The sequence below is a fragment of the Gekko japonicus genome, unplaced genomic scaffold (genome assembly GCF_001447785.1).
Source record: "Gekko japonicus isolate JY-2015 unplaced genomic scaffold, Gekko_japonicus_V1.1 scaffold3308, whole genome shotgun sequence".
In the NCBI taxonomy this organism is placed as follows: Eukaryota; Metazoa; Chordata; class Lepidosauria; order Squamata; family Gekkonidae; genus Gekko; species Gekko japonicus.
In genome coordinates, this window is record NW_015173780.1 from 101,083 (window position 1) to 114,711 (window position 13,629).

Genomic DNA, 13,629 nt, shown 5'->3' on the forward strand with positions numbered 1-13,629 from the left:
AGGATAAATGCCAGACGCTGCGAGCCTCCACTTGCACCGAACGCCAGCCCGAAGAGAAGCCTCTGCCCCGCATTCCACTATGCGAGCAGGCCTTCCTTGAAGGCACTCTGCGGACCTCCTCCTCAGCCGACGATCGCACGGGACTGCTGGGGAGAGACGCAGGGCCGTCCTTAACTTCCTCGGCCCTGCCCCCACCAGATGCCCATATATGGCGCATTTGGCGCCAAACCCCCAGCCTGCCTCATCCAGCAGGGAGGCAAAGGCGCTCCCCCAGCCCAATGGCTATGCCGTGGGCTGTTGAATCGAATTTCAAAGGAATCAACTTTCTTCCTCTCCGCTATCCTCATTGTCCAACTTTCACACCCATGCATAGTAATGAGGAATACTGTAGCATGATATAACTTGACCTTCGTTGCCAGCAACACATTCTTATATCAAATAAAATTTTCTAGCTCCTTCATGGCTGCCTTTCCCAGTTTCAATCTCCTTCTGATTTCTTGGGTGGAGTCTCCCTTTTGGTTGATGACGGAGCCAAGGAATATAAAATGTCAATTTCTTCATTGTCAACCTTAAGGTTGTATATTTCTCCAGTAGTCTTTAGTTGTGTCTTCTTATTGTTCAGCTGTAATCCTGTTTTAGCACTTTAATCTTCATCAGGAATCACTTCAGGTCTTCAGTGTTTTCTGCCTGTAAGCATGGCACAGACTTACCCAGAACCACCATTTTTGGATCAGAGGAGGATGAGGCAGGGAAGGTATACAGCAGTCTCATGCTGCCACGAGGTGTGGAAGTAGTGGGATCAACCATGGGGTGGGCTGGTTGGCTTCGTCAGTTGGAGACAGCCTCAGAGAGCTGGGTGGAGCAGCCCCGTCAGCTATTTAATCACACACCACAGCCAGATCACCCCAGTTCTGTGTCCTTTTATGTTTGCTTCTCATCTGTCTTTAGCAATTTTAAGAGTTTCATTGGTCCTCCCTCAAGGCTCTTCTTTTTTTTGGCTACAGTAATAGTCTTTGCACATTCTTCCTTGATAATATCCCTGGTTTGTATCCATAGGTTTAACATTCCAAACCCTGAAACTAATAGACATACTGATGTCACACAGAAAAACGGTACTAACAGTAGCATTTTTGCACTAGTAGAAAGTGTACTACATATTATCTGTGAATTTCCATATTCACAATTGTGACTTTGAAAAGTATGTGGGTATATGGATCTGAGAGTTCAGCTTGCCATCTCAAAGGACCCAAGAATGAACATAGTTGTTATTTGAAAAATTTCTGTACCTCCTCTCCAGAGAACCTCCTCATTCCTTACGATATAAAATTATAAAAACATATAAAGCAGAGTTGTCAGACTCATTTGTTACAAGGGCCCAGATCTGACATAAATGTCACTTTGTCGGGCTGGGCCATGTGTGCCATAAAATGTAACATGAGGTATCAGATGATTTTAGATGCCAAACGGCAATAACAGGCGTGATATGCAGAGGGTGTGATATGCAGAGGGATAGTAGGTGAGGGGATATCAACACTGGTAATGAGACAGGAAACGTAGGTCTCAGTTTGGTACAGGAGGGTTCAGTTCAGGAGGATACAAAGAATAAATGAAAATAAGTCTAAAGAAGTGAGCAGTGACTCACGAAAGCTCATACCCTACCAAACAGTTTGTTAGTCTTTAAAGTGCTACTGGACTCTTACCTTTTCTGCTGCTGTTAGAAACCACAACATTCAAAAACCAGTGGGGGAAGATTTTAACCTTCCAGGACATTCAGTGGCTGACCTAAGAATAGCAGTTCTCTTACAAAGGAATTTCAAAGGGAGATTATAAAGAGAGGCTGCTGAATTGCATCTGATAATGAAGCTCAAGACAATGCATCCTCCTGGGCTGAATGGAGACCTAGGTTTCTTCTCTCATTATCAATGCCTGGTATTGTCATTTTGCATCTGAAATAATTTCACTCTCCAAGATATAAGGACAGATAGACTCACATTCTAGATGTATCTGAAGAAGTGAGCAGTAACTCCTGAAAGCTCATGCCCTGCCACCATTTTTTAAGTCATTAAGGTGCTACTGGACTCCTGCTCCCTTTCACTAGTAAAGAATGCAAGCTGTGCTATTAGGTTTATAACTGGAATAAAATATTGTTGGTATTCTTAAAAGTGCCATGGGACACTCTCTCTCTCTCTCTCTCTCTCTCTCTCTCTCTCTCGCTCCCCCCTGACTTTTCCCCTCCCCCTCCCTACTCAGAGGAGGGGGAGGACCCCCCCGGCCAAATGAGGGATGGTAGGCTTGACTTTCTTTCTCTCTTCTGCAAAGCAAGGAATAGGAGAGACTAGGCAAAAGGAGCTGTGATGCAAAGAGGAAACAGGAACAGGAAGCAGCAGAGAGCCAGTTGCCTTCAGGCTGGATAGCAGCCCTGCAGGGGCCAGATCTAGCCCATAGGCCATATGTTTGACACCCCTGTTATAAAGCAGCATATATCATGTGTTAGTAAAACTCATCATTCAAAACACAGCAAGAGCATAAAATAATGCAAAAGATGGAGCATCTTAAAAAGAATGTTAAATATTTCTCAGGCTAAAAGACTATAAAATGATATTAATTAAAAGTTTCAGTGCCAAAGCCTGAGGCCTAGTAACCCTACCCTTAGTGGGTGACACAGTATTTTGAGTTCGCTAAGGCTTATATCTTAAAACAAACAAACAAAAATCTTAATGATCATTATCTTAGATTTTCTCTACTAATGCAAGTATTTGGCAGCCCTTTTACGAATAGCGGGAAGCCATCTCACAGGAGATATGAAAACACCAATTTTCTTGAAATCGGATCATTCTTTTTAGTGTTAAAGTCATGGCAAGATGGTCTTCTATTTACAAATGTAATTTAGTCTCATGAGAAAGTAATCTCGTTACAATATTGTCGGGTTAATTGAAATTGATTTGTGTTTACTAAACCTAGTAGTTGTTAATCAAATATCAGGCTTAGAAGCTTTGGAGGTACATTTGATAGATTCCTGTTAGTTTTACACTAAATGAATCAGTGAGTCAAATCTATGGAGAGATAAATGTGCTGTAGCTTCTTTAGAGCTTAGCGGGAGGGGGGTTGGGGGTGTCTTTCAAAATGGTTAAGACTAATATGTCAATAGTTTGCCGTCTGTGAGATGTTATGTTGTAGGATAGATGAGATAGTCATGAACTCCGGATTACGTCTGCATGCAGTATTTGTCAATAGCTCACATTTACTTTTCCAGTTGCTTAATTGCCTCTCAGATCTGCTACTCTGCTCTACTGATAACTAGCTTCACACCACAATAAATTAATTCTTTTAGCCTGAATGCATGTGATATAAGAAAAATAGCAATTATCATCTAGAATTAGTCCGAAATAACACGTGTGTCTTGGGTATGAGATATTCCTTCTTGTCTATGTAGTAAACTGAATAAATGCTTTCTTCCCTATCAACAACATTGTTGCATTCCCATTCTGTGTTAGTGTGTGTATGTGTGTGTGTATAATTCTGCTGGTCCACGATCATAATAAATTAATTGTGTGTATATATAATTCTGCAGCTGTAATGCGTACAATATAGAGCTGTGCCTAAGGATGGAAAGTCCTTCTGAGCTTTCTGTGTGCCCTTAGGCAACTCACTGTCATTCAACTTAACTTGGTTCATGGTATTGTGTAGAAAATTGTATAACCTTACATTCACTGTCCTTAGAGGAAGAATGGTATACAAATGAAATGAATTAATGCAAGGCATACATTTGTCATTATTACATGCCATCATTCCATTTGGAGGAAAACACCTGTGGAAAAATCTTGTATCAAACCCAAACCAAATATAATAATCACAGCAATTCCTGCTCTCATTTTTCATCCCTTTCACATGGTCCATTCTTTCTCAACTCCCCCCATAACTATTCCTGTTTTGTGGAACAGTCTGTCAGAGCCAGCCTGGAAGGCACTAACTCTGATAGCCTTCCAGAGAATCTTGCAAGACTGTTCTAATGAGCTTTCTCTGAAGGTTGCATCTCCGAAGTTAAGATTTTATCAGATGAGCAACAGTGGGTATTGGTTTGTGTTGTTTGAAACCCAATTGGTCTTCTCTTTTTGCATTATATTTTTAACTTGTATTTGCTGGTTGTATGATCATGGTTTGGACTGGCCAGAAAAGGTGGGCTGTAAATATTTTAATTAAAGGAGGAGGAGGAGGAGGAGGAGGAGGAGGAGGAGGAGATTGGATTTATACCCCGCCCTTCACTTGGAGTCTCAGAGCGGCTTACAAACTCCTCTCCCTTCCCCTCCCCACAACAGACACCCTGTGAGGTGGGTGGGGCTGAGAGAACTCTGACACAAACTGCTCTTTTTCAAGGACAGCTGTGCCAGAGCTTGTGACTGACCCAAGGTCACATCAGGAGGTGCAAGTGGAGGAGTGGGGAATCAAACCCGGTTCCCCCAGATTAGAGTCCGCGCACTTAACCACTACACCAAACTGGAACACATTTTAAGCAAGTGTTAGTATTTCAGGTTTCTCAGTTACTGTAGTGTAACAACCACAAAGACTCATGTGATACCATAAAGACCAGCAAATTTATTGAGCCACCGACCTATGCTACTTTACATAGATAATTTGGGTATCAGAATGTGGGATATGAAAAAAAGAATAAATATGTTAATCTATACTCACCACAAGAGTCTTGGTTGCTTTGACTCCAACAGATTGAATTGGCTGGAATTTGATGTGCATGTAACAAGAATTAAAACCCTCCCCCCCCCCAGATTGCTTCTTATGGCTTTGTTGTATATCATGCCAAACTGTAAAGACATATTTTATTTCTTTTTCACAGGAAACTCTTCTTTACAGACTATGGGACTGTGGCAAAAGTTGAGAGATGTGACATGGATGGGATGAACAGAACAAGGATAGTAGTGTCTCACATTGAGCAGCCAACTGCCCTTGCACTGGACCTAGTCAGTAAATATGTTTACTGGGTAGATATCTATCTGGACTTGGTAGGAGTTGTTGACTATCAAGGACATAACAGACATACAATAGCAGAAGGCCGACAGGTAAATGTTCTATTTATAACATTTCCTTGCATCTCCATGTCCATGTGAACATTCATAGCCTTAATTATTCTTAGTGACAGTGAATGTACTCACTGCATGCCTTTTTTATATTTTATAAACTGAAAGAGTTATAAATTGAAATATATTGAAATAAATATATTGCAATGAATTGAAAAATATTTTATAAATTGAAATATACAAGAGAACTGTATTGCAGCATGCAGAGGTCATTTTGGGGGGGATCGCGGGGGATTGCAGTTCCCCCGGGTGAGGTACGGGGGTGGGGCACATGACGAAGCCCTGCCCCCTGCTTCCGGCATCCCCGCTTCCGGCCCTCATTCAGCCAGGAAGAGGCAGGAGAAGAGGGAGGGTAAGTTGCTTCCTCCCTGCCTCTCCCCACCCCTGCCTGCCTGGGGCCAGGGAGGGCCTTCGCGGGGCTTCCTTGCACTCCCGCCGGCCTTGCAGGTCAACTGCCAGGCCCCTCATGGGGCTCGGCAGTGGAGCTGCAAGGCCGGCGGCGGCCAGGACTGTTGGGGGCGGGGTGTGTGGCCTTATGACACACTTCCGGTGATGTCAGGGGGTGTGGCATATGCTAATGAGTTATGCTAATGAGTCCCCCTAGCTCTTTTTCTACGAAACAACCCCTGGCAGCATGAGAAGTGAAGGGGCATAAGGTACAGCCCAAATGTGTGAACAAGCAGTTGGCTTTTTTCTCTTGGACCCCATGTGGCTTATCCGTTCAAATTCCAAATATCTAATGGTGTGAACTAATTTCCAAAGTGAGCATCCACTGAAGCTTTTGAGCAGTGCTCTCATGCAAATCTATACTTCTGACAGGCCTTCAATACTACTATACAAAAAAGCACTAGGAGAGGGTTTTTTGGGTTTTTTTACACAAAGGAACGCTTATATTTGCTTGATCACATTTGAAGCTGTGGCAGTGAGTGGCAGTGTTCAGTCAGGCTGCTCTGACTTCTAACTGTAGCAGAGCCTCAAATGAGATTTGAGGGTGTGTCTGAATGAAGTATGATTTTCAGCTTTTATGGTGGCATTCAAAGTCAGTTCACAATGAATTCAACGTTGGCTGACCAAAGATCAGAACTAGCATAGACATAAAACTAATGAAAGGTACTGTTTGAAATCGTTATTTTCCCGTTCGCAGCATAAGTGCAGAAACAGTCAAAACACCGAGTTAATATAGTTTATGAAATGAACAGAGATGGGGGGGGGTATTATCTAAGGTTAAATCCCAGACTGAAACAGCAGTAGGTATCAATCAAAGAACACCGTTTGGTTGTATGCCAAGAGTCTGTGCACACTCACCAGGGGTTTGGCTCCCCCCCCCCTTTCTTCCTATGCAGCAGCTCTGTTCATTGTGTTCGAACACTTCTCAGGTTCTGCTGGGTGATGATGCAGTAGCTTGAAAAGCTCCTTTTGGGAAGCTGGGATTGAGGTGGGGAATCATAATTTCTACTACATGTAGGAACCTGCAAGATAGTTATTCAGATTAATTAGAGGGACTTTTTCTATCCTTACCTATAGGATTGTATAGCTGTAGATGGGAGAGCAAATAAACAGTTATTTTGTACCTTTTTATCATAAGAATTATGATTCAGGTATAGAGCTGCGGTGGCTCAAGTGGCTAAGACGCTGAACTGCAGGCTGTGGAAGGTCAGTAGTTCAGCTGTTCGAGACCCAGGGGTGCCGCATGATGGAGTGAGCTCCCATCTCTAGTTCCAGCTCCTGCCAACCTAGTAGTTCGAAAGCAAGAAATTGCAAGTAGATAAATAAGTACCACTTCGGTGGGAAGGTAACAGCGTTCCGTGTGCCTTGGTGTTTAGTCATGCCGGCCACATGACCACAGAAACGTCTTCGGACAGCGCGGGCTCTTCGGCTTTGAAACGGAGATGAGCATCACAACCCTAGAGTCGGACTCGACTGGCTTTCGAGCAAGGGAACCTTTACTTTACCTTTATAGAAAAAAACAGTTTCATCTGAAATAACACAATACTTTGTATATACTAAATATGTCAAAATCACCATTAAAGCTGAACAGGTTATATGCATCCATGTTTTCAAGATACAGCTTTTAATATATATAATTAGAGGGATATCTGTTGGGATGAGCCAGTGGAGGTGATATTAGAGGTGATATCTGTTGGGATGAGCCAGTGGAGAAGTACAAGCAATTTATGCTTCTGATCCTCACTTATTCTTAGAAGGCAAATCTATATGATCAGAAATAATAAAATTACATAGTAGAGTCACTTTGTGTTTGTCCTATTTCAGTTATGCACCCTGGGCTAGTGTTAATATATTTGATGTGGTCACTCTTTTGAAATATCCTTGTTATGTAGAAAACTAGCACAATAGTGAAAGGTCTAACCTCAGACCATTCCCCTTGAAGTGCTCCATTTCTATATGTAGGACATTTGGGGGAGGGAGGCTATTCAGTCATATGACCATAGGAGCAGGATGACATCTCTACAAAGAACCAGATCACCAAAGAAATTGGCTTAATCTGTCATTGGATGCTGACTTTGGTACCTCTGGATTTTGCAGATCTCACTGCAGGTGTCAGGTGAGAGGGACACATTTCTTATTAGGCCATTGCATCAGATAGCTGGATCACTGTTCTGCATTGCCTCCTTCTAATGAACGTCTGGCACTGGCTAGGAGCAGTTTTCTTCCAACTGTTTAATATTGGTCACTGTTGGAGTGTTTACTTTGCATGAAAAAAGCACTGCCGTGTTTCATAGGTTCTACTTCCCCAAAGCTGTCTTCTACTGTACTAAGTTATTATTATTATTTTTTAAAAAAAATCGCATTGTAAAGTAATCCCATAGTGGATTGAGTCTTAATATGTTTTTTATAAATATGACTCCATTGTTTCTAAATATGACTACCATTATTCATTTCTGTGTGTAGCCTTGATTGTAGCAAATTGTGATTAAAAGCAGTAATTATGTCTTTTCTCCTTCTCAGGTTAGACATCTGTATGGGTTAACTATATTTGAAAACTATTTGTATGCAACCAATTTAGATAACTTCAGCATCATGAAAATAAACAGGTTCAATGGTACAGATACACAGCTCTTAACTAGGCTTCAAAATGCCAGAGAGGTCCATGTGTTCCACAAGAGAATCCAACCAACAGGTGAGTCCCCTGCTTCCTTTATTCAGTATCTAAGGATGTCATGGTAACCCATGACACCAGCCAACTGCTTTTAAATTTTAGCTGTCATGTTGAGACAATTTAGCTCTCCTAGGCATTTAGTGAAAACTAAGATTTTTATTGATTTCTTTGAAGGAATCTTTCATCTGTATAGTTCTTCAGGGTATTGTTCCATCTTTTCTTTATTTGTCCTGTTCAGTTACTGTATTTCTGTACTGATCTTTCAGCATGCCTAACTGTGCTTAAACTTTCCCATTGATTTCTTGGATATCATGGAACAGATCTCTTGTTCTTCCTTTTTTGTTGTTCTCTTCTATTTCTTTACACAGGTTATTATAATAGTTCTACTTGTCTCTACATACCAGTTGCTGGAATGCTGCATTTGAATTTATAATTCTATTTCCATCTACTTTAACTTTTGCTTCTTTTCTATCTTTGGCAGTGTTAAGAGTTTCAATTGTCATTTATTAAGGCTTTTCATTTCTTTTGGCTACAGGAAGAGTATTTGTACATTCTTCCTTGATAATATCTCTGGTTTGAGCCTATGGTTTTTCCGGTTCCTGTTTACTTGAACTTTAGTAATACACATCTGTTCTTTACATGGTCTTTAAACTCTTCAGGAATGTTTTTGGATTGTATTTTGTGAATATTTCAGTGTTTTTCTTCAGTTTATTCTAACTTTCAGTAGTAATAATTCATGGTCTGTACCACAATCAGCTACTGGTATTGTTTTACAGAGTGATTAGAACTTCTCCATCTTCTGCTTCCAATTATGTAATCAATTTGATTTCTATATTGGCCATCTGGTGATGTCCATGTATGCAATCATCTGTTTGGTTGCCTGCAACATGTGTTCCCAATTAATACATTGTTGTCGTCACAGAATTCTATGAGTTGCTTTCCTGCTTCACATCTGTAATTTTTGAAACACATTTTACAAAACAAAAAATCAAGTATTTATCCTATTTTCAGTGCAGACATTGCAGAATTACCTCCAAATCAGTTTGTGTCTAATTTTAATTCCCATCTAATCATGAAACAGAGAACCTACCTATACCTCTATCCCAGTCTTCTGGGATAGGTGACAAACCCATTGACATGAATATCCACAAGGATGGAATAAATTTTCTTTTATTGAATTATGACTGGCTTTAGTTTAAGGGTGGTTTTAGTTTAGTTTAGTTTAGTGGGAAGGATAGAATATAATGTCTTAATAAATAAAATAATTCTTCCAAATCATCTTATAGTAGGAATACAGTCACAGGAATACTGTCTTGTGTCATCGTCATCATCGTCATCATAATTTCTTTTAATATATAATATGCAAAAGCAGTGAACATAAGGATAAGTGTTACCTTCTGTAACATGCACACTGTGAGGAGTTGTTTTTTCAGTACCTTATAGCTGTGCGTGAAAATCAGTGTTGTGTTATCTCTGCAAGCTTATGGATTTTTAAATGTGCATTCCCCACCCTCACGGTATCATCTACTAGAATGTCTCTTGAGTTCTGACTTTTTGGCATTGTTTCTTCTCCTTTCCTGCCTTCAGCAGCCAGTTATTTGGTTTGGCAGCCAGAGATTTCAGAACACTATGATGTTATAACACACATTTTGCTAAATGTTATGAATGGTAAAGAAGAGCTGGCTGCACCTTTCTGTCACCTCACTGCCATAGCAGCTGGTATGGAGGGGGAAACCACTTGGAATGTTTCATTTCATTTCTCATGCTGTCTTATTGATACTCCCTTATCTATTTGTTTTATGTGCCTGACCTTTGTTGTGAGATTTTTGGAGGTGTGGGTGTGTGTCTGCACATTGTCTGCCCATGTCACCCACACTCCCCCCTCAGTTCGTGTGTGTCTCCTGAGTGTCGCCCCATACCAAAGGCAGATGTGCAAGCTTGGAAATCACTAAAATAAACTAATCTTTATTATAGCAAAACATTCAGAGTTCTAATTCCTAAACATTTGATATAATACACACAGAAAAATAAACATGCAAAGCAAAGTTTTTCCCACCCCATGCAAGCGCATCAAGAGATCTCCCTGGCTGTCTCCTTTGGAGTCAGCTGAAATCTGTGGGCTCTGACCAATATTTAAACCCAACATCAAAGAAGTCCCTTAACGATTGTATCACAGTTAACATCTAGAAGTGGAAATTGCTTATTACAAATTATTTCCTAGAAGTAGGGATTGTAAAATCCCTTCCTTATACCAAAAGTTCACACTGGGATGAGTTTGTGGTTCCCACCATTCGGGCCACAGGTTCTTTGAAGCGACCAGATTGCTACTTCAAAGGTATTCTCTAAGGTATGGGGTTTGTTTGAACTTCTGTTTTCCCATGGAATTTTCAATGTGGATTTGAAAGTCCCAGCTGCACAAATGGTCATGCATTTTATGGCCTGGGCAATTTGGGGGGATCTGTCACATCTCAAACTTGTTTGCCTGACCAGATGCTTATCGTGAGAGTCACACCTGGGCTGGGCATGGAATGTGTTACATCTTCAGTGAGAAAAGGTCAAGCCTGTTTGTTTGCAAGACAGATATACATATGTGGATTCTGTATCAACTATTTTGTTCATTTTAAACCCAAACACTTCCATCTTTCAATATTTCTTACCACAACCTTGAGTGCCTAGCTGTAACACAATCTCTGGGAAATGGGACCTTTACATTTTGGCGGGCCCTTTCTATTGCCCTGATTGGCTCTATGCCACCCAGTGACCCTCTTTGAACATTGTATATCCATTCACCCGCACCTTTTGCTTTAGTCTTATCACAGAACCTGAAGTAGAGATACTCTGCCAATACTGTATCAATAAACTTTCCTTCTGAAGAAGCGAGTTGTTGGTTCTGATTGTTGTAGTTGGTTCTGTTTCTGGCACCTTTACACTTTCTGTGTTATCTTCACATTTGCCATCTCAACTGGTTTATCCCTTAAAATGGCCCTCTGCTATTGCTTGCAGAAGCAAAATCCCAAGAACTATTGTCAATTATATGACATGAGAAATAGCACATTAAGAACAATGTGGACTTGTGGGTACATCATTTGTATGGAAGGACTATTTTTGTACTAGGCATTCTGAAGCACTGACTTACCTCAGCTTGTTGTATATTGGATGAGAGAACATCCACACACCCCATAGTTTAGATCACTGATCACAGAAGTGTCAGCACATAGAAAATACTTTAAAGAAGTGCAGTACTATAAACTGACCTCTTACCCCTTCCATTAGAAATTTGGAGTTTTGAGAGCTGATGCTACATTATTATGTTGTGTCTTCTGTTGTATTTTTTTGTAGTCATGGTCTATACTGCCATACTGTTTGCTACATTTGGCCCAGTTATTTTTACTGTAGAATGATGTCTGTTGCTTGTTAGGATTTTCTGTGCAGAATGTGGGTTAATATGGCTAGATACATTCTTATTCCTTTACTTTGTGAGCTGTTTTATGTATTGAAAAAAATTATAAAGATCCAGACCCTTTTCAAACTGCCTTTGCATTCTTTTTCAGTAACTGGTTGTTAATGGATTTTTTCTGTCATTTGGCTATTGCATAAATTAGTTTGCTCTGGAGCCATCCTTTCTGAGCTAAGACAAAAATGTGTGAGATGGAGGCTAAAGAACTGTGAGCTAGCTCACACTAACTCAAGCTTAGAGGGAATGCTGGGCACAACCCACAGGTCTCATGCCAGATCACCCAGAGGGGAAGGGATGGGGGGACATGTGGGGGGACAACAGGAGCTTTGGAACTTACTCCCCCAGGTCCAGAGCAGGGTGGCCCAGCAGGGGGAGGTTGACCTTCAGGAAAGCCAATTTGTCCACCTTGGAGGTGTCCAGATGGGAGCGGTGCGGGCTGATAATGCCTCTGAGGTGGGAGAATACCTGCTCACTCTGGATGCTGGTAGGAGGGCAGGAGAAGAGATTCATGGCCACACAAGAGAGGTCATCCCAGATGATGGCCTTGCGTGACCAGTATTTGAGGAGAATCAGCATTGGTGGGCTCAGGGAACTCAGTAAGGTACTCCCTCACCATCACCTCTGCTGAAACCTCCCCATTGGCATGTCTGGCTTTCCCACCACTGCTGCTGACCTCCCACTTCACCACTGACAACCAGTACTGGGGCTTCTGTCTGGTTAGAATCTTTGAGGCAGAGGTACTCGGCTGCAGCTCCTCCTCCTCCTCCTCCCTCTCCTCCTCAGCTTCTTCCATCCACTGTTCCCTCTGGCAATGACTGCTGGCCTGAAGCCTCTGCACTTCTTTGCAGACCTCATGCTTCCACTTCATGAGCTCTGCATTCCAGAGAGCAATGCTGCCTTTATTCCATGGGCCACAGATGCAGGCCAACTTGTAGACAGACAGACGTTTATTGGCATATCAGAGATAAAAGTACATTAAAATTTAGGAATACCTCAAAAATGTGACTGTCATACAAACAAACAAATGGCAAGGGAAAAAATCCAGTTTATAGTTTCTCTGATTTGAATTGCAGATTGAAGAAAACAGGCAACATTAAAAGTTATAGAAGAGTTTTGCCCCAAGAGTAGCAACTGGACTTTGACACTCTCAGGGAGTCCACGCCATGTAAAAAGAAGGGTGTCCAGAGATTTATCCCGGGTCTTAGTATAAAATGGACAATTTAAAAGAATGTGGGAAACGGATTCAATGGCACACTGACTACAAGGGCATTGTCTAAGTTCATAAGGGATATTTTGGCATCTTCCAGAGAAGATGGCCGATGGCAATATGTTAAATCTGGCTAACATAAATGCCCTTCTTTGATGAGGGCTGCCAACTCTGGGTTGGAAAATACCTGTAGCTTTGAGGGGTAGAACCTGGGCAGGGCAGGGTTGGGGTGGGGAGGAACCTCAGCAGGGTATAATGCCATAAAGTCCACTGCCCAAAGCAGCCTTTTTGTCCAAAAGAACTGATCTTGGAGATCTCCAAGTGCTGCCTGGAGGTTGGCAATACTAAGGGGAGGGCCAGGTTTGTTGAAAGACTTCAGTTAGGTATAATGTTTTAGCGCTCACCCTCCAAACCAACCATTTTCTCCATGGGGACTGATCTCTGTAGTCTGGAGATCAGTTGTAATTCAGAGAGATGTCCAAGCCTTCCAATTCCAAAGCTGCTTCCTTTCAATTCCGAAACTGCTTCCTGTTTAACACTTTAACTGATTAACAGTTTAACTGACTCCCTCCTAATGCCCCATGGTCTCCTGGGACTTTCAACTTGGGAGCTGTAGTTCTAATTCCCTTTGTTATGATTGCAGTAAGGCCAGCTGAGAACTACAACTCCCAAGGTGCAAGGCATCAAAAGTGGGAGTGTAAGAATGGGAGAGTTTCCAATGGGAGAGTAGGTGAGTCATCGCCAGCACAGCTTGCCA

General features: G+C 41.7%; 1 protein-coding gene across 1 annotated transcript in view; it reads left to right on the top strand.

Annotated features, from left to right (window-relative positions):
- Positions 1–4,849: 4,849 nt before the first annotated feature.
- Positions 4,850–13,629, top strand: part of LOC107120766 (low-density lipoprotein receptor-related protein 1B-like) — a gene marked incomplete at both ends in the record, with an annotated part of 57,748 nt that continues 48,968 nt past the window's right edge. The window contains 2 exons of the mRNA XM_015423533.1: positions 4,850–5,072; positions 8,058–8,229. Of these exons, the coding sequence (XP_015279019.1) occupies positions 4,850–5,072; positions 8,058–8,229 (395 nt within the window). The remainder of the gene's footprint in view (positions 5,073–8,057; positions 8,230–13,629) is intronic.